Below are 27877 nucleotides of genomic sequence, written 5' to 3'. Positions count from 1 at the left end.
CAGCGCGCCCGCGCCCCGCCCCCTCAGCGTTCGAGTCCCGCGGAGCCCGCCGGGACTTGTAGTCTGCAGAGGCGGGCGGGCGGGGGCTTTGCCGGCGCGGCTCCCGCCTGCCGGCCCGGGGCCAGCCGCGCTCCCCGGATCCGCCGAAGCGGCGAGGCGGGCACATCCCGCGGCGCCGGGCGCTGCCTCCCCGCCGCCTCCCCTCTGGGCTCCCCGCCCAGCAGCCGGGAGCCCGCCGTGCGGGGGGCAGCCGGCGGGGCAGAGCGGCGGCGCTGCCCGGCGGAGCACCATGCTGGAGTCCATCTGTGTCACCGGTGAGGAGCGGGAGCGGGGGCGGCGCGGTCCTCGCCGCGCCCGGGGCAGCCGGCGGGCCGCCAGCTCTTCCCCGCCGAAGGAGGAAGCATCGCCCGGGCGGCGCCGCGGGTGTCGGTGGGGTGTCCCCTGGGGACGGGGGAAGGGGCTCCACACCTGCCTGGCTCCAGGAGCAGGAGCCCCCCGGTGAATGGGGTGAGCGTGTCACCTGCGGGCCCTGCCCCGGGACACGGGGGAGTGCGGAGGTGACACCCGCTCCGCTGGAGCCAGGGACAGACCATGCAAGGAAGAATGCCAGTAAAACTACTGCTGATAATATCTAGTGTCTTACACGTTTTGCTTCTACCCTTCGCTGTGTTCTCAGAGAAGTTAACAAATCCGTATAGTATGTGTGTATACAAAGACTGTATTATGACTATATAACGATAATATAGACAGGTACTGGTGCCACACAAAACTGTCTTCTTGTGCTGTGTACAATACAGTTGCTGCTTGAAAACAGTTGTTTTCCTTGTTTAAATTTGATATCCTTTCATGTGTCATTACTTCAGGTGCTCAAGCCAATGTTACTTGTCCATGGGGAAATCTATCTACAAGAAATCTGCTGGAGGTGTCTTAGTGTGCCCTCATTCAATACCCTTGCAATCATAACTAAGATCTCTTACAGCTGCTCTTTTTCTGCATAATTGATATGCTGTTCCATCTGTGCATGAATATGACTATAGAGTGTTACTTCTGATAATGGGAACAGAAATAAAGTTCATGGGTTTGATCAGAGTATCCCTGGAGATGTGCAATAGCCACTGCAGTCTTAAAGGATGAAGATTTTGTGAAGAATAGTTATTTTGAGTCCATATCCCTCCATCAAATATTCCTGACTGCACTCTGTGTTGCAGTAGAAGAAGCCAGAGACCTGCTTGGATGAGTTTCATCCTGTGCAGGTCTGCCTGTGAACCCGTGTTCTGTGATTATATCCTGAGTTTATTACATTAGTAGGAGTTTGTTGCTTGATTTCATTAGAGCCAAGCCTTCACTTTTATTATTACTGTGCCTATGTAATTTAATTTGAAGGGCCTGAATTTGGAGTCAGTTACATAATACTGTATTTCAATACAGAAGTAAAAGTGCAGGAAACTGCTTGCTAGTCAGTCCATTTTTTTTTCCTTTTTAGGGTAGAAAGCCTCAAATAGCATTGTCATTTTAAAGAAGAAAAACCAAACTGCCAATCATCCCTAAAAATGCAGAGTTACTTACAAACACTGGCAGCTAATGAATCAGATATACAAGTTGGCTGATAGCTGAAACCTGCCCTTGGTTTTGAAGCTCAGAATTAAAAGCTGGATGACAGATAACACCTTTACAGGAGAAAAGTAAATAGGTGGATATTATTTGGCGGAAAAAAAAAAAGAGTCTTAGGTTAAATGTAAAAGATCCCAATATCATACAGGCTCTAGTTAATAACTAAGATACTTGTGAAAATAGAAGGTAACTCAATGTCAGTGTTTTTACAGAAACTCATTGCCTAATTCTGCTCTTAAACCATGTTCAATCATTATAGACAGAGCTTCCAGTGCATTTTAGTTCAAGTTGCCTGACAGCTTCTGTTCAAAACTGGAGTGTTTTTAAACTTTAAAGGGGTTTCCAGTGGTGAGGAAATAGAATATAAGATTGTGGTCAGAATCACTTAACGCCACAAATACAAGCCTGTAGTGTTTGAGAGGCAGTGGAACATTACAGGCTCATATACAACACTCTATGTTGCCTGCTTTTTTTTTTTTCAGAATATTCTTTCTCTGCACACACGAACCATACAGTCTAGAGCCCATAAACTACAGGGTGTTGTGGTTCTATTCAAATTTTCTGAATATTGGAGATAAACATTTCTTTTTAATGAAATTGTACCTTTGCACAGTGTGTCAAAGGAAGAATCTTACTTGTCACATCTGTGTAGTTCCTTCTCATCTCACAGTTTCAAACTTAACTATTGCTTGTAGAGAGATCACATACATTATTTGCATTCCTATAAATTTGAAACTTGAAGTCAGCCTTGGAATGATTTCTGATTTTGAGCAAAAAGAAACTCAGCTGTATTCTAACATGGTAATGGTAATCTTAAAAACAAAAGTAGTGCCTCAGACCATTACATCCCTAGGACAGGAGGAAGTGCTCCATGAACATGTTTGCTAAGCACCTTAGTCACACTTTCAGTTTGGAGAGGATTTGTCCATTGTGCTTATATAACCTGAGTGACAGCTGCTCAAAAAATCGCAGGAGTTCTCTGCTATTTTAGAGCAAGGCTAACCAGACAGAGATATCCATGCCCACAAATACCTGTCATTAACCTCATTCCACCTATGGAACAGGTATTTAAGAAGCTGCTTGGATAGTAGCTGCCCTGTAGCCTAGAGGAAGGCATTATTTATACAACACACTCCAAAGGCTAGGAAAATTATTGCACTGGGATTTCACCATGCATATTATTGACTTATTAGCTGAATCCATCAGTTTCTAAAGGACAGAGACCAATAATATAAACTGGGTCCTGAACATAACATAAAATCTAACATTTTTTTTAACAAATAACCTCTGACAAGATTAGGCAGTTCTGCAGTGGTGCAAGGTTCCAGGCTAGTGACTGGGATACAATTTATACGTGAACGTGTTTCATTAGTGCAGAATCGTCATGACATTTGTGGTTCTCACATATTCTGTTAACCCTTCATGGACTCCATCCCTTTTCCAGTACTGCTGTGACACTGGAGTAGCTACTTGTGTATAAATGGAAGTTAGAGATCCTCCTCTTTGTGCAAAATCAAGCCTGTGGTGTTTTGAATTGTTCTGTGGCACATAGTACACTTGTGTCTGCAGGATGGAGTAAGTCCAGTACTGCCAGGTCCAGCTGATGTCTTGACAATGTTGGGATTTTGGCTAGGGCACAACCTGCTGTCTTGTGAGCTTCTTTAGACTCACGGGGTGGTTGCCTTTGGCTGGCTGGCTGCCCTGCTAGCCCAGCTTATGGGACAGCAGATGCCGAACAACATGGCACTCAAGAGGGGTAGAGCCCTACTCTGGCCCAAGTTGCCATTAACAGGAGGATTTCCTGTTCTTTGGTACCCTAAATTATGACAAAACAGGGACAGGCAGTCCTTCTGTCCCCTCCTTGGTTATCCCTTGCCATCACCTTGCGCCCCAAATGTGGCAGATTGTTGCATGTTGCATGTTTCACCTGTGTCTCTAGGACCATGTTTTTATTAATGCGTTGTTGCAGAAAGGAACAAGATATAAATAAATGGAAGTAAACATGATGGAGAATCTTTTAGGAAGAGACTGTATTAGTTTTGTTGTGGGTTTTGGGGGTTTTTTAATTGCTAAAGGGCTTGTGGCTTTGTGACTGTTAAGTGTTTGGAAGTGAAAACAATGAAAAGAATCCTGGTAACATAAATCACATGAGGGAGGTTCTCAAAGGTAACTGGAGCTCTGGGCATATGTTCTTTGACAGTTTTGTACTGCAAAAATAGAAATAAGTCAAGTCAGGAAATTCAGATTTGTACCTCTCAGAACACATGTAGCACATGTGAATGAGATACAAAAGATAAAACCTATGAGATCTGTAGCATGGTATCTGTATTCTGGTATGCAGGGTAGCATTACACCATAGCATGGTGGTTTTCAATTTGCCTTTTTCATATCTTTTAGAAGTAATCTGTCCAATGGTATCCAGAATTTAAAAGCTGGGAATCTGCTAAGCAATTCAAGCAATTAATCTGGGTTGATAATCCATTCCTGCTGTCTACTTTATAGCAGCACAGTATCTCGGTACTGAAATACTGAAACAAATTTCAGGAGGCAGACTGTGCAATGAATTTGTTTTATATTCAGAATACTAGACCTCTTTTTCAATCACCAGGTATTGCTAATAATTGCAAACTCTTGAATGTAGTAAGACAAGTTTTCTAGAAGACAGTACATTCTTAATTTGGTTGATGCTGTCTGATTTACAGATGTGAGTTTAAAATATGTTATAGCTTAAACAAACGTACTAGAGAAAGAATTTTAAATTTGGTGCTTTGCAACATGATTTTGACATAGTCTCAGATATTATTTTCTAATTTATTTAATAATGATGTTTAGAAGACCTATACAAAATTTTAGAATAGCAGTTAAATTACTTCTGTGAAAACTGCTTTGTTATCTATTATAATATTTCAAATGTGCCAGATTACCTGTTGATTCTAGGCTTCCAGCACAAACAGGCATGGAACAGTATCCTTTAGTCAGAAGAAAATTAAGGACAGCCACACTTAGTTTGGCAGCTGAAAAATCACTTTGCTATGAGGTTGCACTTATAAAGTAACTACAGATGGGGAACAACTATTTTTGATATCAGCCATGTGCATCTGAAACCTGCCAGTGCATGTTCAGCACTCAGCCACCATTTGTGACACTTCCAGGAGAATTCTGATTTACAGCGTTCAGCGATTGTCTACATATAAAAGCATTTATTAATGGCCAGCTGTACCTCTTAGCTCTAACAGCTTGCTGTCATGAGTTTTTGGTATTAGACAGACACAAGCATTGGGGGAGGGAAGGAATGGGTGGTTTAAGGTCATTTTGAATTGTTTCCTTGAATTAAATTTCTGTTTTTTTTCTTTTCTATTTATCACTTCCTAGATACATGTGTAATATTAGTTCTATTTGTTCCATTATAGCAGCATTTTAAGGCTTCTATATTCTTTGTGGCTTTTAAGAGCTGGTTAGTAGAGAAGGTGAAGCATTAATGCCTCTAGTATCATGTTATTTCTTTGTGTATATTTTAAGAAGTAGCTGTGTGAATTCCAACTCCAATTTTGTCTACCTAAGCAAAGTCATGCTCTGAAATTTAATATGTATTCAAACATTCTGGAAACCTTGGTTTTCACTTACCCTTCTTAAAAGTAAGGATTCTTATACTGTAATAGTTGATACAGGTCTGAAGTCAGTCTCAAATACCAGAAATTCAAGAGTGGTCATCCTATTCTGTTGCACCCAAAAAATGCATCTCTCTTATGTATTTAGTTTGATGTTGTTCTCCTTGTGATGGGGAACTGTGGTTTCTCACCATGACAGCTCATGGGAGAGCAAGATAAGCCATGTAGGCAGGTTGTCACATATGTGATGAGAATGATCTGACAGAATTTGAACAGGAATGCCAAGGAGCACGCTCCTGTGCCAACCATAGAAAGAGGATTCACAGACTTATGATGGAAGAAAACTGAGTTTGCATAGGATACACATGCTTTAGTGAAGGGTAATAATCTAATGCTTCTACCTCTCTTCTTTCCAGTGGAGAAGACACCCTGGCTGCAGATTATCCATCATATGTTCATGGAAATAGGACCTTTGGTCTTTTTGGTTTTAGGACAGGATGTTCGGGAGAACTGAGGAACACAGGTTGATATGGAACTGACAGAGGTCCAATAGCATGAAATACGTTGTCATGGGAGCAAAACTGAATTTTCCTGTGAAAATAAAGCTGAAATTAAGCCACTGTTGATTTTTTTTTCTGCCTTGGAGGCATTTAATGATCTCTTGCTGCTGTTACATTCAGACTATAATTACTGTATGTAAAGTAATTACAGCTCAACTACATATAACTATGGGATGAAGCTCAAATCCCTTTTGCAGTCTTTAATCATGCCACAGCCATATCTCGTGTTCTGTGAATCCTTTTATTTTAGGTACAGAAATAGGAAACATTTCAACTGTGGCACAATTTATTTGTACATGTAGTTTCAGCTCACCTAATGTTCTAGGAGAAACTGGTTGTCGAGAGGAGGGGATGGTTAGAACCAGTGAAGTGAGGTCACTTCTCTCTAACAAACCAGCACAAATGTTAAATTCAGCTTTAATCCTCAGTGACTTTTCCATGCAGCTGCTCTGCACCAGGGACCAGACTCCCCCGAAGGCTATGCCAGGGGTCAGAGCAAGAAAGGAGGGCTCACTCATTAAAAAAACTTTATTTGCTTTTTGCACTTAGTTTGGTTTACAATGTTTCTTCTCAAATGTTTATTTTAAGACAGCTGTTGTGGTAGAACAGTTTTGATTAGATGAAATACCCACTGTTAAGGCATTTCAGGAGTGTAATTAGCTGATATCTCTTGCCTTTTTAAATATAGCTTATTGCCTGTATTAAGAGTGAACATATGAAACTGAAGTCTTTTAAACATATATTACTACCCATATGCTGTTGTAAATTGTTCACAGTGGTTGGCCCTTTCCAATGTTCTCACCCTTTTCTGGGAGTAAATTCCGTGAATCAGATTTTGCAGAGGAGATCACACCAGACTGCTTGTATCACAGCACAGATCCCTGTGGGACTTCACTGTAAACACTGCTCACATGCTCCTATACAGTTTCCTCTTTTTTAAGTTGTTCTTTATCCTTACAGAAAGCCTTCCTTGCTAAAAAGCCTTCCTTCTTTACCCTTGGTAAAGATCAATCAGCTCAAAATGACACATTTGTTAATGTAGCAGGAAATGTTTATGAAGTCCTGCAGAGTCTTTTTTTAAACAACTAAGTTCTTAGCTGCCAGCAGCGTAGTTGTGCATGGAGATGCAAGCATAAAACACTCGTTTAGCTGGATCTTACAAGTCCCAGTCTAATTGTCCAAAAGTGATATACGCGCTCAGTTCTCCTCCGTGCCTAGAAGTCAAGATTAATGTGATGTGACTGCAGTTAAGACATTTTGTGTTTCCTTTATCTTGCAGTTTTGAGTCCTTGAGATTAATATCACTGTGTGAAAATCAAGTTTGTCCTCATTATTTCCTTTTTTTTTTTTTTCCCCTCTAAATGCAGAAAAACTTCACTGGCCTAAGACAGAGCTTTCTAGGAAATCAGTCCTGAGTCTGGAAGTACATAAGCTGAACATTAATAATGAAAACAGCCTCCAGCATCCACCTTCTGGGATCCTTAAGGACATTTTCACAACAGGAACCAGCAGCTACAACGTCCTTCTGCAGAGCAAAGAGGAGAAAAAACACCACTCTCAGAAGCAGTTCTCCTCCCACCACAAGAAACACAGGAAGACCACCACCAAGCGCTCCTCCAGCCCGCGGGGCAGCGAGCACCGCCGGGGGAAGGTGCCGCTGCCCTTGCTGGGCGGGCGGCGCTGCGGCCCCCGGCAGCCGCCGCTCCTCGGCGCGGGCCCCGCGGCCGCCGGCCTCCGCTTCGGCAGCGGCGCCTCGGCTGCGGGCAGCGCCCCGGCACCGCCGCCGCGGCCCAGGAGCAGAGCTAAAAAGCATTCTAGTCTTGCAAAGCCAAAGCAGTCCCCGTCCTCAAGAAGCCATGGGCAGGAAGGCGATGCCGCTGGCCAGAAGCTCTGTTTACTGACTGCGATCAAGCCGTCCAACGTGGAGAAAGAGAAGGTTAAGTTTTTCAACTCAGATTTCACGTACAATCCTCAGTTTGAATATGAAAACCCTGCTCTGCCAAATGTGTTAGCTAAGCACAGCCATGCGTCTGACAGATTTCTTAAGCAGGTATAGTTGCTTTTATTCCCCTCCGTTTCCAGTGATTATTTCTTCCTATACCTACGTGGTATTTGGCTTTGTTTCTAGCAAGTATTTTCTCCTTATTCTCCCCTGCTGTTTGAAAAATGCATCAAAGATGAGAATGCATTAGAGAACTGAAATGAAATATTTTTAATTAAAATCTTTCTGAAATTTACAGGATTTTAAGGGATAAAGGCACAGTTCCTTCTAAATGGGTTTACATGAAACATAATTTAAAGCAGGAAAGCTTTTTATGCAATGAAGCAGGGTCCAGTAGAGGAAAAATACAGTGCCTAAACAGGGAGAGGAATAAGGCAGCACAGAAATCCTGCCAATCCTCTTGGTGACACAGGGATTGGGAGGGGATAGCAATTATTTGAGTCTGTAGTTATTGGATAAGTATATGTTGATGTTCCTTGTTTTAATCAACTTTGAAAGGGTATTTGGATATACATTAGACTCAGTCAAGCAGCAGCCAAAATCCATTCCAGAGAGAGGTAAATTTTAAGGAGACAATTTTGGTTTTTCATAACTTGCAGCCACACTGGTAACATAGCTACAGACATTCCCATTCTGTGCAACTGCCTTGGCTTCCTACCTGAGTTGCAAAAAACCTAAACAACAAAAGCCCTGCTTTCAACTTTGACCTAAGTGACAAAACCGAGTGCTTATCTGTACAGTAGAAGCAGTATTCTTCCCACTTTTGCTATTTTTAAATGGTTTAGAAGATTTTTTTTTAATATTAAAATGATTTGGGTCTTATTTAGATCTGACAAGCTTTTCTAAACATAGACTCTTATGTATTCAAGTGATACTTGACTTGGGAAGACAACCTGCCATTCCATGAGTTTCACTTTGCGATATAAATATTTCACTTAAAACTAAAATTCCTGGTGGCAAAGATACATTAATTAAAAGGACTAGGGATTGTAAGAACTGATCCCAGACTTGTGAACAGACTGATTTTTTTTTTCTTTTTCTAAATCCAAGAATGTACAAAAGTGTTATTACCCGTTACATCATTGTGTTGATAGTCTCCATTCTCACACTGAAAATATCTGTATGTTTTAACAACTCAGTTTCTGGGTTTTCATTAAAAATTTATTTTCTTTATGAGAAAAGGGAACAGCTGTTCTATTCTCAAAATCTTCTTCAATACTTCCAAACAATTAACTAAATCATAATGACACCAAATAAAATTGCCCCTTGACTAGAGCTTTTTAATAGGCTTTCCTTTGATTTTTTTAGCAATATTAGCAACATAGATGGCAGCAAATCCACAACTACTGATTTGAGAAACCAAATTTAATACAAATTATCCCTTTTAGTATGGGCTAGTAGAGCCTTAAAAGTCTTCTTATGCATGATGATTTTCTGGAGCAAACCTGTCTTTGGTTTAACCTTCTTTTAACAAAGGCCCATAAGCGTAAATACTGAATATTTTAATAACGAATGATTCCTCAATATTTTTCTGATTTGTAACTCTACCTTTTTCCCTGTCCATAAAAAGTAAGGGAAAATAAAGGCCCTGTAACAACTTCATAAAAGGCAGTAAAGGATTTAATATTCAAGGAAGTATATTTCTGTCAATTAACAAGGAATATATAAATTGTTTCACAAGATTTAGTTTGAATCTAGAAAAGCATGTATTCTAAATTCAGCTCCTAAAAATACCAAACAAAAATACCTTGCACTTAAAAATGCCCAAACCAACAGCTTTAACATAGCTCCAAGCCCAGCAGGTGTCACTCTCTCTCTTTTATCTACAACTAGCTTTAGAAATTTTCAGCTCCACATAAATTTGAATTTAATTTCATGCAAATTTACTATCCAGAAAAAGCAGCATTAATCAAAAATTTTAATCAGGAAGTATTGTAGGAGCACTTGCTTTTCCTCATTGCTACTTTTTTTTTCACGCAGATTTTGCTTGTCAGAAGAAACACGTAGGTATCTTACAGGAAGTTCAGAAAGGATGACTTCAGTTGAGAAAAAAGTACTCACAGTATCAAGAGCTGGATCTGCAATAAAAATGCAACTGTGTGTAGTCATCCTTTTTGCTACAAGAAGGTTCAGTTCAGTTTTGTTGGTTTTTTTTTTTTTTTTTAAGCATTTTTGGCTTCTGTTTATTGCTCCACTTATTTTAGAAAGCCTTGGTAACTGTGAACAGTTATTCCTATTTTTTTCTACAAAAGATGCTCATGGCAACTTACACTTGCCTGCTCTTTTATGAGTAAAAAGCTATAAACCCAGCTCTTACTAACTGAACCCACCATGTTTATAGGGGGCTTTTAGGATACTTAAGTGAAATAAGCTCAAAACCTGACATTTCAGAATTTTAGAGAATTTTTCAGTCATGTCAAAAATCTTTTTACCCACAGCTGTGCATAGCCTGCTAGGACATTAAAACAGATTGTGTTTTCTTATTGCCCTTTCTGCATTTGTGCACGTCTATGAAATTGGTTAATATAGCATTACTGAAATATGTCTGGAAGACAAATCACACTCTGCCCCATTTATTTACTTTTTTAAAGGCAGAGAGCACTGAAGGTTTGCAAACCTTAACCCAGCAATGCTGTAGTGGGGAACACACAGGCTTATGACCACCCACTTTACCCCATGCCTCTACTTAAATCAGAGCTTTTAAACCTTGGGCACAGCCCAACACTTTTATTGATTGACTTTTCACAGACATAGAGAGAACTTTTTTGAGTTATTAATGCCTTTGAAAAATGCTGATTATAGTGTCTTCCTTCTCATACTCGCTTCTGTTTTTTTTTCTCTTCATACCTACATTATATTTTCTTCATAATAAGTTTTTTTCATGAGTCACACAGTAAAGTGCCTTTAGGGAAGTAAACTAGAGAATAGAAAATAGCATGCAGATTTGCACTCTTCACAAGGATTAACATGTCTGATATTACAGAAGTTAATTTTCTTACCATTGTGTTTCAAGGTCACTGCAGCAGCTTTGTGCTGTAAAAATTTTCTGGCTCAAACTATTTATTCCTATTTGTGAAGTTTCTTAGCACTCAAAGTGTTGTTATTTTTGCTTAGATGCTAGAGATGGCAATATTTGCTTAGAAATAGTTGTTCCCGGTGTTTGCAGAGCAGATGAACTTAACAGTTGCAATTTGCTGAACCAAAATCACCAAGTTGCAATTTTAGGTACCCTGTTTCTTTGAATTGTACAAGGCAACAAAAATTCTATTTCTATATACATTAAAAAAAAAACAACAAAAAAACCCCAACCATTTTGTCAAATGAGTGATCCTCCATAGTTATACATCCTCTTCACTTGTACTCATAAGAGTATAGCAGTTTTGAGTTCATAAATAAACCAGTTATGCCACCTTACAAGTGTTTGTGTGACACCTTTTAAGGCAATAATATAAGTAGCCTACAATTAGCAAATTTATCAGATGTTGGGAAAAAAAAATAGGTGGAGTTGGAAGGCTAAACAATGTGGCAGTCAACACTGAGTAATCCTTTGCTATGTCCAAGTGATGTCACAGCTTAGGCATGTGGAAGATTCAAGGACATGACAGTGTATAAAGCACTTAATTGTTAAACACTTCATACTGCACTAGTAACAAATTCCCTTGCTAACCAGGATTTTTAGATAAGGTGTGCTAATACATAACACAGAGCATGTCAGGCCATCCAAGTGGCACAGGTTCTCAGGGTCTGGCACAAATATCTCTCGTCCCCTAGAAGGGACTAACAGATCACTTCTGGTGATACCACAGTAGGAAGATAGCTTTACTTCAGAGCAGAGTCTCATACAAAAACCCAGTGAGTATTAACTTCAAATTCTTTACAAAGTAACTTAAAAGTTTTTAATTAAAAATATTTCTACCAGCTCTAAATTACTTAAATGTGACCTTTATACCATTAAGAACAAGCATACAAAAGAAAAGCTTCTATAAACACTGAACAAAACTCCAAATACTACTGCCTGAGTGGACTAGCCTCAGAAATGTATACTTACCTTCCTCCCTCCATTCCTCTTGACCCAAACAGCCACCATTTTATGGCTGTTGATTAGACTAACAAGCTCTGCCTGATACTAAGTGTTACCTAATGATGCACCATGGAAGCTTTTTTCCCCCTAGCTGATAAGTTATGCAGGAAGAAGAGCAGTGGTGTGTATCTACCTTGTCTGTCTTACAAATCTCAGCAGAGACTGCAACCCCTTTGCAGCAGAGCTGCTTCTGAATATAGGATGAGCTGACTCAGATAGGGGGCTGACTCCTAGATCACTGAGACCCTTGTCTGACTTACTTGCCTCACACTACTCATAAGAAGTCTTATCAGTACATATTCCTACAATAACTCTCAACCACTGAGCTGAGTTGCTGGACACCAGTGACTTGAGATTCAGAGACCTACTTGGCTGTAAATAATTTGTTTTAAAAAGCAAGACCACCATAACCTAAACCAGTCAATTAAACAGCCTTGCCTTGCTCTCGTTAGTGCTTCTGTGTCATTGCTTTCTTGAGCATCAGGAGAATTCGCTGTGCAAGGGGGCTTGCCTTGGGATTGCTACTTCTTTTGGCACTCTTTGGTAGCGATCAAAGGGATAAGCAGACATTTTAGCTAATATTGAAAAGAACAGGAATTGTTACTCCTAACCAGTAACCTAGTACAGGCAGACAATTCTTCCTTTTTTTTTTTTTTTTTTTTTTCCACTTGTTGCTGAAGAGTTTACCTTAGGAACTGCAACACTACCAGTGTTCTGCTGGCCTGGAGGCTGGAAAATAAGCTCATAGTTGGATGCTGCAGTAGGCAGCAGCTGGCATGCTGGTCTGGATTTTCCCCTTTTCCAGCAAGTTCTTGCAACACTGAGTCATCTCACCTTGGAGGCAGGTGCAAATTAAGGGCCTGGTGTTGTAGTCAGTGCCTGGAAACCAAACATTTCCCAAACCTTTTTCCTTCAGGAACCACCCCCAGCCGGAGTGGTTGTGGCAAGAAGCGTCCAAACCAGGAATATCCCTGGGGATGGGGCTCATCCCAGTGTCAGGGCCATCTGCCAGTCCCCAGGGATTTGGGTGCGATGTGTCTGTGTGTGATGGCTCTCCCTGTTGTTTCAGTGTTTCCAGAGCTACACCTGCTCAGTTGGAAAGAATTTTCAGGCCTTTCTTCTGTTTCACTTGAAACAGAGTCAAGAGAGGTGATAGTGGTGAGCACCCTTCTTAGTAATTTCTGAATATCTGTTCAGCAATGAGGAGGCTTAAGCTTAATGACTTCTCAGTATGCAGGAGTTCAAACTTGGAACACCTATCTGGATGTGGATGGAATGCCAGGATGTGGGTTACCTAGGGTGGCACAGAAATAAGTTTCCCCTTGAAGCTGTGAACTCTTACGAGGTTGAGGTAGGAGAGATTGGAGTGGGTCTGTGTTTATTGAGGAGGACCTGTGTCTGCAAACCTGCTGTTTGTATTGTGCTGTTGATTCAAGTGTCTCACAGCATTTAAGAAAGTCTTCAACAGCCCAGGAAGGTACCTGCAGGCAGGCAGGAAGAGTTAGAACTTGGGTCTCTTGACTCCCAAAATCATGCTGCTTTCTGTAGCATGGAGGTCTCAGCTCCAGGGAGTTTGCTGTTACAGACAGCCAAGCAGGAGGTTTGATGTGTTCAGTACTCATTTTCTCACTGCTCGTTGTGATGAGGTGATTTTAGAAAATGCCTGCATGCCAGCTAAGGTCGGAGAGTCCTCTGGGATTTCATTTCAAATGAACTTAGGCAGCCTAGAATTTAAGTGGGTACTTAGTTTTATAGATGTAATTGAAATTTAATATCAACAAGTTGCGAAGACAAATTTCATGCTAGAAGATTGCTTGACAGGTGACTTCTTCCAGAGTGAACAAATAAAGTTAATTAATTGTTCATAGAAACCCGATATACCAAACAACTAGTAGGTGACATAAATATCTTAAGGATCTGGCACTTGGCAAAGGAGACTGAAGAGCTGTTATCATGAATTATTCCAGCTGCTGGCTTAGAATAAACTTCCTGGGAAAAGGGTGGGAATATTTAGGTCGCTTCTTTAACCAAGGATTTTGTATGAGACAGGCAAATGCCTCAGAATGTGCAGACACTAAAAAAAATTATAAAACAGACAATGTTTTTAGATGTTAAAATTCATAGGTAATTTTAAAAAAGGAAAAAATGGTTTGGAAAAATATACAAGATGAAGAAATACTGAACATTAGGTGCAATATTTCTTTGGCATTCAGGTAAGTGACATTTCCTTCATCAAAGAGCTATTAGACTTTAAGGATATGTCTAGCTGTCATTTATGGGTTTCAGTAGCAACTCTCTCAGGTTTGATTAGTTTCAGCTTGAAAAACAATAGAGAAGGATTGTTGATAGCTGTGAGAGATAAAAAATTAATCCAATTTTTGTGGAAAATCAGTCAACCTGCCAATGTCAGAATTACATAGCTGAAGACAAATGTGTTCGTGAAGGGATATAAGTATATAATGCAAAAAGAAATTCAGTCTGCAGGATTTTCACCTTTTATTGTTAGTGGTATTTTCTTAGCAAGAGCATTAATTTTTTAAGGTAGTGCCAGGAGCTTGTGTTATCAAGTCTATGACAAAAAGCTATTCCCTGTAGCTGGACTTGTTGCTGACAAAGAAGTTATTCCATACCACATTTTCTTCTAAGGGTGTGAAATTACATGCTGGAAAGAAGATAGCTAGGGATGAGAATTTCTCAACCCATCAATAAAATCTTCAATATGCATAGTTCGGATCATCGTTATGGGCATTGTGCTGAGCTTTGCTTAAGGGACTTCTCCTAGCAGCAATTCATAGAATTATTGATACTACTGTATTTATCTCCTGAAATAGGCCTTCATTTTGGAGGGTTTTAAAGAAGTACTGTGGTTTAAATGAAAAGTTTAAATGAAAGTTCTGTAAATAAAAGTTCCTGCTCTCTCTCCTCCTTTCTCAGACAGACACCCATGGTACAAGAGATTTCATTGTAAGGAGACATTTTTGGTAGAAGTGTTGTTAAAATTATAGTTACACATCTGCTTAATCAGTGTTCCTAAATTAGAAAATGCCAAGAAATGAAGTGAGATGACAGTAATAGTTGATATTTTTCAAATTCTTTGGAAAAACATAAAAAGAAACATGCTGTCAAACTGCAAATGTCCTGGAGACCTGTTAAATCTGTTTTACAAGGCAGTTGTACAACATTGCCAAAATTAAAGAGAAGATGGGACTGATAATCATCTAATCATCACACTGATGTATGTGGGTCTGAGTTGATCAGAATCTTTTTTCAGTACTTTGGCATTAATGTACATCTGAAGATGGTATAAATTTATTGCAGAGCGTTTCAGCATGTATTAAATGAGTATAGTTAGTTACAGTTACTGTTAGTGACTGCCAGTGAGTTAAGAAAAGGAGGATTTTAAACTAAGAAAAAAAGAGAGATTGAAAGGGGGAGAAAGTATACAAGTGTCAGTCTGACTACCCTGATATTTGCTATGCTTTTCCATTTTATAGTCCATTAATATCATGAAGCGAACGTTGCAGAAATATGGAAGCTATGAAAAATTTGAACAGGCCACTGGAGGCAGCCTGCTGACCAAAAGTCGTATTTGGAATCACGTCAGGAAGTACATGGTGAAAGAAGGCTGTCTTGGTGAGGTAAGTCCTGCACTGATCAGGAAAGAAACACTCGTGTAGACCTTAGACATTACACATGGATGGACCCAGGAGACCATCTGGGAGGCCCTTCCTCCATAATTACAAGAATATTCCTTATGTCATACTTTTCTCATGGCTAAGCCCAGTCTAATGTTTGAACAATTGAAACGACACACATTCATTGTGAAGGCTTCAGTCATCTCTCTGAGCCTGTTTCCTGATTCATATATGCTTGTTCTTAAATTCTCTTCTTTTGGGAGTACCCAAGAACGACACCCTTCCTTCCCTCCTTTTTTCAGCTACATGGAGACCAGCACATTTCCATTTATTCATCAGTTCTGCCATCTGTTATCCTGTATCAAATTATTTACACCAAAGGAAAGAGTTAAGAAAAGGCCAAGAAAAATAAGCAGCAACCCAAGAGAGTGATTTATAAGAAGCAACACAAATGAATGACATAAGTGAATAAAAATGTCTGAAAGAGCTTGTTGAGTTGGTTTGAGTGCTGTTTTTTCCTGGCTTTAACCATTTGATTTTTAGAGCCCTGCGAAAAAAACTTATTTTCTATATTCAGAATTTTAGCGTTTTAGAAGACCAGTTTGATGAAGTTACATGAAATTGCTTGGAAAAGTCAGATGAAATTGAATGTATAAAAAAGGGATTAATCCAAATGAAATCACCAGATGACAGAGTCAAAGACTTGGATGGGATCACTGGCACTGAGCAAGAGGAGTCTGGAATCATGAGACAAAAAATAATTTCCCAGAAACTAGGTTTAATTGGTAAACATAATATTATTAGGAGAAACTGCTAAACTCACCACACATTTTTGTGAGACACTGATAACCAGATTTGACACTGATAACCAAACTTTACCAGTGTTTCTAAGAGTGGGATTAATAAACTACAGTTTAGAGCAAGCAGGAAACATTTGTATGTTTTATCTTTTCCTGTGCTTTTATCTCCCTCTTCATTTTTGGCTTGGTTTGATTTCATGGCAGCTGGATTCTACATCTTCATCCAGCAACCCCTGTCCTTCTTAATGAAATCCTCCACTTTTTCTTTGAAAATAGGGTTAATACATCATGCTTAGGATGGTCTAAAATATGAAAATACTCTCTCCAGCTGAAAAGGTGTTAATAAAGCTAAGTGGCACCTGTTCTTTCAATCTAAATGCTTTGGGATTTACCTGTTTTTACTGCCTCTAAAATGCAAGTTTTATGGGACTGATGGGTTGCTGTTGAACTTGAAGCTGAGGGTGAGTTTTGAGTACAGGGAAGTGTTATATTCACACCTTTGATCCCTGGGTCCTTTTTTTTTTGGATACTAAAAAAGTAATCTTTCTTTAAAGTGGTCTCCCTTGTACTCTTCTGAGCAGTACTGTTTCGTTAGGCTTTACATGAAGAAGGAAAGGTGCTTAGTCTTCAACAGAGTTACGCTTTTCTCTCTCAGTCACTTGTTTAAAAAGGCTTTTTGATGTCAAATAATACAATATATCAATATGCACTAGTTTCCTTCTCTGCCAGTTTTTGTTTTGATTACCGGTTTTCCAAGAGAGAACAGGAAAGTAAGAACTATTTTGCTGTGTAGAACAAAACAATACCAGTATTTCAATATTTCAAGTCTGCATCATGTAGCAGGAGAAAAAGTACACAGTACTCCCCCTCTCATTCAAGTGACTTCAGAATTGCAACTGAAATGCTTTCAGACAGCTAATTATAGAGATGTCTAGTCACTTTATATGTTCTTATCTTGTATTTTTCAGTTCTCAGTAATACTAAGATAATTCAACACAGTTCAAAAACTGGTATTTTCTCTAATTTACTGTGCATGCAATTGCTTGCTCCCTGCCCTCCGAGTCTAGTCAGTGTTACCATACTAATTTTTTCAGTGATTGCTCTCTCAATCACCTGAGAGAGCCTTCTGAATGAGTTTATCCTACTCACCTTCTATCAGTAGCACAGGTGAATAGGATGGACTCATTCAGAAGGCTCTCTCAGGTGATTGCTGATCACAAGACAGAGTTGTGGAGGGCAAGGGACCAAAGAGAAATGAAATCATGGAAGAGCCAGAGGAAAAAGCAGGATCAGGAGTGAGAAGAGAGCTCTTTCAGTCCTACCTGAACTCTCTCCTCTTCAGATTGTGGTCCATCTCACAGAGGACCTGCTGTCCCGAGCCTCCATGACCGTGGTGAACGGCCGCCCCACTCTCACCATCAATGTCTCCACTGCGCGAGAGCACTGGCTGGAGGGGATGCTGAGACACGAAATTGGTATGAGCATCGCATCCCTTCTGCAGGCAAAGGGGAGTACTTGCATGCATTCTTACTTATGGCACAATGGTGGGCCAGGCACAGGACAGGTACAGAAAGAGGGAACATCCCTATCCAAAGAACCTGTGCTACAGATGTGCTAAAGGGAAGGAGAAACCTTTTTGTTACTGCAGCATGCAGTAAAAGGATTCCTAGGGTTCATGGACATTAGCATTTTAGGTCAGATCCAGAGCAAGCTTTTGAAGTTAGCCGACCAGCCAGTCCCACTTCTAGCACTGAGGTTACCATGCCAAAGGAATCTTGGAGTAGGCAAAGAGTAATCCTTTCAGATGGTGCTAGCCCAGAGGCTCTGCCTCAGGCCATACCTTCTGTGCTGTCACTGCTCAGGGCCATTTTGCTCATGAGAGCAATTTTTTTTAACTATTCTGGAGTTTAAAAAAAAAAGGGGGAAATAGTGTGACTGTTCAGCCTCAGCTCCAGCCACATCACTTTACAGACCTGCTCCTGTCTAACTGCACTGCTTGCAGATGTAGGCATGCTTTAGGTATGAAGAATTTACCCAGTGATCCCTAAACTGGTATAAAATTGCTATGGTTTTGCGTTACACAAGGTTGGCCCAGCCCTGTGGAAAATTTCTACAAAATTTTCAGTGCATCTGTTTCAACTAAATACATGAAAATTGGATAAACTTGGCTAATGCCTGAATAGCAGCTGAAGAATAAGCCTTGCAATTGCCTATAACCACTGTTACTCACATTTTAGGGGACATAGCATCTTCCAAGGCTGCAGGAGTGCTGTTTAATCACCTTCAGGAGGCAACATTTCTGCCCTTTTACTTTGATTTCCCTTCCTGCTGTTCCCTACAATGCCTAGCCTATGCCAGAGACAATTCAGCTTGTAAGAGTTCAGAAAATTCCTTTCCACAGATTTAGAAAGTCAAGTCCTCCTGATAGTTGCATTCCTTAAGCATTTTCAGGAATTTCACTTGCAGTCAGCAGGTGAATATTTGCATGGTGTATATATCTCTGACAAAATTGTCTGTTGTAGACAAGGCTAAAGTCATCGCTTTTCCCAGTGCCCAGTCCTACCAGCTCAGAGTTCTGAAATGGGCATCTCCTTATATATCTTATAACTTTTTGTTAATCATTGGATGCTACTGTTCTAAGTGCCAGATTCTGGGTTTTTTTTGGTTTTTTTTTCAGGAACTCATTACTTTCGGGGTTTTAACAACAACAGCCAGCCTTGGTGCAACCGCAATGGCCGTAGAAAACACGGGTTAAAACCAATCAACCCTACAGAAGAGGGGCTAGCGAGCATTCACAGCGTCCTGTTCCGCAAAGACCCTTTTCTTTGGAGAGCTGCCTTGCTCTACTACACAGTGTACCAGGCCAGCCAAATGTCCTTCAGTCAGCTTTTCCACGATGTGGGGAAATTTGTCAAGGACCCCAATACTAGGTGGGATTACTGCGTACGGGCCAAGAGAGGGTGGACTGACACCTCACAACCAGGTGAGTTCCCCATTTGTCTCCTCTTTTGTACTTCAGGGGGGTTTTCAGAACATGCACAGAACTCCTTTAATCATGTCACACAGTAAAACCTTTGCAAAAGGGAGAAATCGGACTCCACACTTTCTGAAATGGGGTCTCAAGAATTCTGCTATGGAAAACAAGGTTGAAAATGCTCTTGAGTGAGACCTTCAAGCTGAATCAGTAAAGGATTTTTTTTTTTTTTTTTTGGTGGAAGTGGGCCATAAATGCAAAACTTTGAAAAAATTCTTACTCACAGTTTGACCTGCTTTCCACAGATGTAATGTTGCCTGTGGTTATTCACAGGCCCTATCTTCTATGTTTGATTTCTTTTTCTGGCTAGTGGGTTTTGCCTTCTAGCTAGTTTTTGGAAAGGTGTTCAAAGTCAGGGATATAAATATCTAGTTTTTAAAAATAAAATTGTTCTGCTCATAATGGCTTCTGAGAACATGCCTTGACTGAACACTTACAGAGTGCAATGTATCTCCATTCCTTTCAGGCTGTTTCAATAAGGACCAGGTGTACTTGGATGGCATCCTCCGAATCCTGAGATACAGGGAGTCCATTGATTTCCATCTTCTGACAGCCCTTGGAAAGGTGACTGAACTCATTATTCCCAAGGGTACAGTTTTATCATTTCAGCAAGCCTGCCTGTAATGAACTATTAGTCATTGTGCTTTTACTTTGATCTAGAATTCTCTGCTCTGTACAGCACCTTCAGTTACACTGTGCAAGTTGCAAGTATTTTGAGGTCCTAAAAATTTCTACCAGCTTGTCCTCATTCTTCACTTATCAGATTAAGATTTTATGGTCATATTTCTCAGACTTTCCTCCCTTTATGGGGTACCACCTGACTTGCAGTACAACAGATTGCCTTGGCCAAACACAACAGGTACTAGATAAGGCAGTGGTCCTAGAAGATGACAAAAGGAACCATTTGATATTAATGCACCCCCCTTCTACCACAAAGAGTATTTAATCTCAAAGTTCTCTCACTGATGGTAGGTGTTTTTTAAAAAATGAGGGTTTTTTCCCTCCAGAAAAATGGTATTTCTATATTCATAGAATGTGAGTGAGTTTTAGGTGCATTCTAACTGTCATGGCTTGTTTGTTCTCAGCTCATCCTAAAAAGTGCAGAAATTTTGTCACATTTCCTGAACCAAATCCTTGGGTTGCTAAGCTTTCACAGTTCATTAAACAGGGTTCATACTCACATAAACAGAGAGTCAAATTGACTTGAGCTTGAATTTAGAGCTGGTATACCAACATTTCTGCCTACTTAGCAATCAATGGGTGGTAAAGGGAAAGGGCATATTATGACAGAGGGTTTTGGTCCACATTTGAGTTTTCTCTTTACTGTCAGAATCTTCCTTATTGATAAGCAAGAGCTATTTAGGTAACTGAACCAAGTTAGGAAGCATTGAAAATAAAATCACACTGTCACATAAGTCTGCAACTTTCTGTCTGAAATTTCCTTTTGCTTTAAGCCTGCTTAACTCCACACAGCTTCTGCCTGCTAAACCACTGAACACACAGTTCCTTTACTGCTTTATGCCTGTCTCTCTTCAGGGAGTCTGCAGGTTGAGACCACTTGAAAAACACACTAAGTCATTCCTCCTAAAATTATAGATTCCACTGTGATCCACATTTCATGGCACCCACATTAAAGGTCTACAAGCAATTTATTTCTAGCAGTATGATAATTTATAAGTGCTTGACTTTACAACTTTTAAAATCAAGGGATCTTAAAATGTATTCTGAATGGTTTAGCTTCAGACATCTGCAGTCAAGCTGGAATTTTGTTTATCAGACCAATGTCTGCTCTCAGCATCACAGATTAGTTGAGCTCTGCAGAGATGTCTCAACATCATCTAGTCCAACTTCCATGCTTAAGCAGTGTCGACTAGAACGGTTTGCCCTGGACCATGTCCAGTTGGGCTTTGAATATCTCCACTGATGGTGACTCCACAACCCCTCTGGGTGGCCTGTGCCAGTGTTTTTCCACCCTCATTGTACAAAAAGGTTTTTTGTTCAGAGGAATTTTGCGCATTTTAATTGGTGCCCACTGCCTCTTGCCCTGCCAGTGTGCTGGTGAGAAGAGCCCCGTTCCCGTGTTTATACACACTGATGATTCCCGTGAGCTTGCTTTTCTCCAAGCTAAACAGTTGCAGCTCTCTCAGCCTTTCCTCACAGGAGAGGTGGTCCAATGCTTTAATCATCTTAGTGACCCTTCATTGGGCCCACTCCAATATATCTTCTCAGGAACGAGAGAAGCATAAAACTTGCACTGGGATCTAGCCTAGTGGTTTATCACCACTTTAAATGGGGGATTTACTTGGTTTTTTAGGGTGGAATGGGAGGATCAGGTTGTTCCAAAGGGAGTATTAAGCTTGGCTGGCACATTTTCCAGGTCTTGCCTTCCTGTTGCTCCTGACATTACTTACAGCGTAGAAGAGTATGGTGTGGATACATGCAAGCTGTTCAACATACCTAGAAGTGACTAAGGAAAACACTTGAAACCTGAGAAGAGGTGCTTCTTAAAAGGAGCAGTTTTAGAACTTCACAGGAAAGAATCAAATACAGGAAGCACTGCAAAATATTCATGTGGTAATTGCATGCAAATATTGCCAAAGGGAAATAGAATGCAGATATTGGGTGCACTTGAGTATAGCATAACTACCAGAGTCTGAAAAAGTAAAAGCAGCAAAATATCACTTACTGTTGTGCTTTCCAAGAAACAGATGAGCACATTATGAAGAGCATAAGTAAGCCTGTTTTAGCTTCAGTCTTTTTTCTCTAGTGCAATGACTAATAAAATGTGGTAAGGAAGACAACTTGTTTCCACCATAGGATGGGATTGTTTTTGATGCCTCAGGATATCAACTTTGGTAATTTTTTAGCAATTGCAAGGACTGAGGAAATGCATCCCATTCAAACCATATCTCAGATTATAGATACATGTTTCTTGTTTGCAGCAGTAACAGAAACCTCTGAACATAAATATGAGGGGGGAAGGATCCTTCTTCTTTCTTTAGGCAGGAAAAGAGGTAGAATTTGATTGCATGTGGTGCTGTGTCTCCAGACTGGGAGATGGTATGGTTTTGTAGAGCTCCTTTCTATCCACTTTTAAGGTAATTAGGTGTAATGCCACACAATCTTCAAACAGTAATATCTTAATAACTTGAATAAGCCTGGGCATGGGTGTCTGTTTTTTTTAATTGGGTGCATCTTGTCCTTGCAACTAGAAAAGCACATTTGTGTACTCAGATACAAATTGATTTTCTTTGTGGGCTTTGTTCCAATTATCATCACTGAGATATGCACCTGTCCCTATGGATCAGGTGTAGCAATCTGGATTGCACTGTCCCGTCTTTTCAGAAAGCCCTTCCATGCCCCTTGCACATTGGTGAATCCTTCATCTGCACTTCAATCACTGCCGAGTAGAAACCATCACATGCCAAGAGGGCAGGCTGCTTCCAGGGAAATGAGACTGTACAGGGCTCAGCTCCTTAAAGGAAACATGAGGCAAAAAGGTTGGAAGGAGCAGGCTCCACTCAAGCCACCTGGCACAAACCTCGTGTGAAGCACAGCGAGGCTGGTGGGCTTTGCCAGAGCACATGCTGCTGTCTGCAGGGTGCCCAGAACACAGAGCTTGGAGACAAAGCAACAACCACACAAATTTCATCACACTGGTCAGCTGCCCAAGGAGTCCTGCTCTGTGCTCCCATGGCAGCTTGTGCCCAGCCACAGCAGTCATCCTTTCTGGACTAGCATTCACAGCATCTTGAGCTACTGTTTAGAAGTCCTAGCTTTTAGAATCATAAGACTGTGAAGATAGAAATACCCATTTTCCTTAGGAAAAAAAGCTATCATATCCCCTAATAGCTGTGAAATGAGAGTTCAACACCAATACCCAGAAGGCTCTGATGCCACGAGGCAAACCCAGTTTGCATTCTGCTATTAAATGGAGAAAACAAAACCACTAAAATTGGGATGCTTAGGTATTGTTCATGCTGTAGTTAGTTACTAGAGGTGCATTTTAATTTAGCTTTGCATAAGCACATTTACTAGTGAAAATTAAACAGCAGAGTTCAGGTCAGCTGGCACCATGCATTTCCCAAATTGTTTCCTGTGCCATATCTGTGCTGCCCTCCCTTTCTAGTTCTTTAGTCTTTTGCACAGTGTTTTTTCCATTCTCACGTAAATCTTTCTGCCTTGTTGAGAAGACATTCCAGGACTCAAATATGCTCCATCCTTTCCCTTTCTATTCCTGCAGCTGCTATAGATGATTCTCATTCACATTCCTACAAGTCTGTTCACTGATTGAATCAAAAGCAGAATCAGGAATTATGAAGGCATTTGCTAAATTTACACTGCTTTTGCATCTTCCACTGAAGCACACAGTTGCTCATGTTTTCGAACAGTTCTCCAAGGTTTGAAATTCTCCTGCTCTGACATATTTTCTCATTTACAGGAGAGAATTTGTAGCAGCAGTAGCAGAGAGGCAATGGGACTGTACTGCTAAACTGACCCATACCTTTCCTTACAGATCTCATATGAGGATGTGGATCGCCTGAAAGATTTAGCTGTGATTGAGAACATGAGGGTGCCACACTTTTTGCAAGACCACGCCCGGTACATGGAACACTTGAAAAAGATCATGGAAGTCAATGAGCTGACTGACGAGGAGCTCCAAGATCTCATAAATTAACAGTATTAGACATCCATTCACTTACTGTGTCAGGATGTAGAACTGGACTTCCTAGAGCTTGCAAAAAAGGGACTTACAAGGAATGGGAGGGAAGAGTGGCCAGAATATGTGGAATTCAGAAAAAGCCCCTTTATGTCTTTTTGCATTGTGATTCTATACTGATTATTTTTTAAAGGGAATGTGCATTTTGTAAAATTTGGCTTAGAAATTCCTCTGCAGTGATCTGTCCAACTATCTACTCTGTTTTGTATGCTTGGTATAGTGCTCAGTGCTGTCTCTTGTAATATATTGCCTTTTCCCACCCAGGTTTAGAGGTGGAAAAAAGGAGACAGAGGAGAAATTCCCCCTTAGTTCATTTTTGTTTGCCTTATCTGTGGTCATAGCTGTCACGGTTCATAGCAGTACAACTGCTGTAGATAATGCTGCATTGCTGTCTGCATAACTTTCCCATTTAGTCATCATTGCAGTGAAAACAGAAAGTTTTAAAACAGTGCACAGAAGCAGGTCTTTGTGCCACAGGATCGAAGTCTGTAACATTACAAAACATTTCAGGGTTTTTTTTAGTGAGAGGATTAGCGTTTGAAAAAGAGAGAAAAGGTAGGTAGTGCTGATTTAATGATTGTAAGTGGGTAGCAAAGCTTTTCCCTTAATTCCCTCAAAAAGTTACACCATTCTACATCTTTATGTGTATAGTACATGTTTCAGTAAGCTGAATTCTGGGAAGGGCCTCCCTCCTTTGAGGACAAGCAGAGCATGTCTAGGAAATTCAGCATGGCAGTGTTTTGGAAGGAGGATCGAGCAAAACTGTGATTCCATGACCTATGGTTCTAAATAAATTCAGGAACACAGAGCCATGATCCAGCACAGCAGGCAACACTCCTTCTTTGGATCACCTGAACCTACAGAGGACCAGGTCACATTTTTGACCACACTATAGGAAGCTTGAGCTTGCAGAGCTCATTTCAGAAACCAGGTGTGACTGGGGGAGAGAAGATGACTCTCAAGTGCCCTATTCCTGTGTTCCAACAGAAGTGCTGCACCACTCTGGAGCAACTTTACCTCTGTTTTAACTGCTGGTGCTATATCCAGGACTAAGGAAAGAAAGCTCCTTGCAGCAAAGAGCTTTCTCTAGTCACATGATTAATAACTTAGATGATGCAGGAGAACTTACTACATAAGCAACATTTTCTGATTGTGGAGTATTATGGAATTGGTGAGGCAAAGTATTCTGACAAAGGGTTTTGTTTTAGTAGACAGAATTTTACAAGGGCTCCTCTGAGTCCCTGGGAAGCAGCTGTGGTCAGAGAGGCTGGGCAGAAACTAATGGGAGCCTTGGAACAGGACTTCTGCCCTTTCTTATCCTGCTGCTTTTGCCCACTGGTAACAGGCCTGGCATGGGATGAGGTGAGTAGATGGAGCCATGGTTTCCTCCACACCACATTTACATGGACCTGAGCCACAGTATACCTCCCCTCTTATCCTGTTCGTTAATGTAACAAATGCAATAACTCTCCCACCTTGTTTTACACCAGGACATTACCAGACATTACAGTAAAATCTTGAGAACATGTTTTCTAATCCATAGGACAATCTGTGAGGAAAAGGTGACAGTTGGCTAAGAGGTCTGAAGGTTTACGAATAATCCCCTAAAAGCAGCTGCCTCTTTCAGATACTATTGCAGATTGTTTGCAGTGGCTGGCTGACTGCTGCAAAAAGGCAAATGCATTCAACAAGCATAAATTTACTAAATTTAGTTATTTTCAAGGCAGGGACTTAGAACTGCTTGCAGCAGCGTTAATTTTGTGTTGTCAGTATTGTTCAGGAGCTGAAAGCCATTCAGCCTCTGTATGCTGTTTTCTCTCCTTTCCTCCTTTAGGCTGTTTAGTTTGATCACTAGTGACTTCGCCTGCCCAGCTTTGTTTTAGAGCTGTGCAGAGCAGACACAGAGCTGTTGCAGCAGCCTGACAGGAACCATTTGCAGTCAGTTCCGCACGTGTGCTCCAGGTTTTGGCTCCTTTGCCAGAAACAGCAAGAAAGTCACACATGACTGAAGTCAAGCCAAGGATTACAGTCAAAAGCTGTCTTTGGAGTAAACTGGGCAGAAATCATTTGAGCTATACTGTGGAAAAATCTGGCTCACTTTGCTGACCCTGGGGTATGCAAAAGGGACATTTCTTTAAGAAAAGAACCATTTTGAACTGATTTTATTCTGACAGGAGAGATCCTTGCCTTCCTCCCATGACTTTTACATAAGCAAAGTGGTTTGCATCCTCCCCCAGTAGTAGCATCTTACAATCAAAGTGCATGTGCATAATGCAGCCTCAAAACAAAGAGGCTGTGCTAGTCACAGTTTTGCCACAAAATGCCATGCCTGCAGGGCCAGACTCTTTTACCACTCTGTAGCTCTAAACACTACCACAGGCCTTTTTGCTTTACTTGAACACCTGCATCACCTTTTTTGCAAAGCAGTAGGTGCCATTAAACTTCCATTCTTCATTCTAAAAATAGATTTGCCTGGTGCAAAGTTTGGAGTCTGGAAGTGCTTAGTATCAATATGTAGCAATAGGCGAAGCTGGCAGCTTCTGGTTTTGGTATCACATCATTCCTCCTTTGTAAAAGTGTTTAAATTTTGAAGTGTAGCTTTTGTAAATTTTCCTGAATTTTTGTTTTTCACTGTGAAGAGGCTGGTTACTGAGTTGTGATACTGAAGTTCTGTGATAGAGTGTGTGGACAGCAGTGAGCTCATGTCACTGCACAGTTTCATGGTGTCAGTGTTGCGTTGGCAGCCTTTCCTGGCTGTCTGGCTTGGTTGCTTTGGTTTGTATCTATGTCTTGCTATGTTATTCCTGTACAGAAACCTGTCTGGCATTGGAAAAGCCTTCCTGTTTCACCAGACCAATTTTGAAGGGCATTTTATACAACTTTTACAAATAAAGACAAAATAATGACAGAGATGAGAGTACTGAAGTGTTGTGTGTGGAAGAGGCACCTTTCTGACTCTTTTTCAAAAACATCACTTAGGGTTGGAGTCACGAAGGGTCTGTTGAAGTCTTACACTGGGTATGGCTCTCCCTGCTCAGTCAGAAGGCCTGGCTGCTCATGAGGAGATTATCCTCCTGTTTTCTAGGATATGGTCTGAGGCAGCATTGGAGCCTCTTCGCTGCAATGCAATTCTCAGCACCATCCATGCGGGAAATGGCAACTGCAAATGTTCCACTTTAACACTTTGATCCACCCCCAAAACCCCACCTCCCCTGCTGCTTCATTCCAGCGCTCCCCATCCCCTCTCACGTTATAAAATGTGCTTACTTATCTCCAGGGAGTCCCGTCATCTCCTTACGGCTCAGCTCCTTATGTGTAAGTAAGGATAACATTCAAGGGTTGTGGGCTCTTCTTAATGGAAGTATTTTAAAAGTCAATTGCTAATTTTCCTTGCAAGACTGCTAAGTATTATCACACCATATTCCCTTTCCCTTGCTAGAAAGTTTGGAAAACACAGCCTGAAATCTGTTCCCTTCAAAGGCTCCCAAACCACCACTGCTCTCCCTTGCCCCATGCATCCCTGACACCCCTTGTACAGCATCAGTAGGGTGAAACACAGCCCTCAGCCATCACTGGCAGGTGTATTTCAGTACTAAATAAATCTCACATTTGTTACAGGTGATCTGCAGGATCAATGCAGCTCTGAAGTTTTTTTGCAGCACTCAAGTGCCGGGATTGTGAAGCTGGATGCCCTGCCAGGAGTTTGAGAAACAACTTAAGCACCAAGGTTCTCTGAAATGAGGGATAAATGGAAATCATTGATGCTGGAAACCAGGATAGAAATCTGGGGACCCATGAGTCAGAGTGGAACTTGAGAGACACCTTG

General features: G+C 40.9%; 1 protein-coding gene across 1 annotated transcript; it reads left to right on the top strand.

Annotated features, from left to right (window-relative positions):
• The first annotated feature begins 200 nt into the window (after positions 1-200).
• On the top strand, positions 201-26961 carry MATCAP2 (microtubule associated tyrosine carboxypeptidase 2). The gene is made up of 7 exons (XM_053988244.1): positions 201-314; positions 7147-7829; positions 15357-15500; positions 17640-17772; positions 18975-19280; positions 19798-19895; positions 23848-26961. Exons 1-7 carry the CDS (start codon positions 290-292, stop codon positions 24007-24009), a joined length of 1551 nt encoding a protein of 516 aa, XP_053844219.1. The 5' UTR covers positions 201-289; the 3' UTR covers positions 24010-26961.
• The last annotated feature ends 916 nt before the right edge of the window (positions 26962-27877 follow it).

The sequence above is a fragment of the Vidua macroura genome, chromosome 1 (assembly GCF_024509145.1).
Source record: "Vidua macroura isolate BioBank_ID:100142 chromosome 1, ASM2450914v1, whole genome shotgun sequence".
NCBI lineage: Eukaryota > Metazoa > Chordata > Aves > Passeriformes > Viduidae > Vidua > Vidua macroura.
This window is presented reverse-complemented; position numbering and strand designations above follow the sequence as displayed.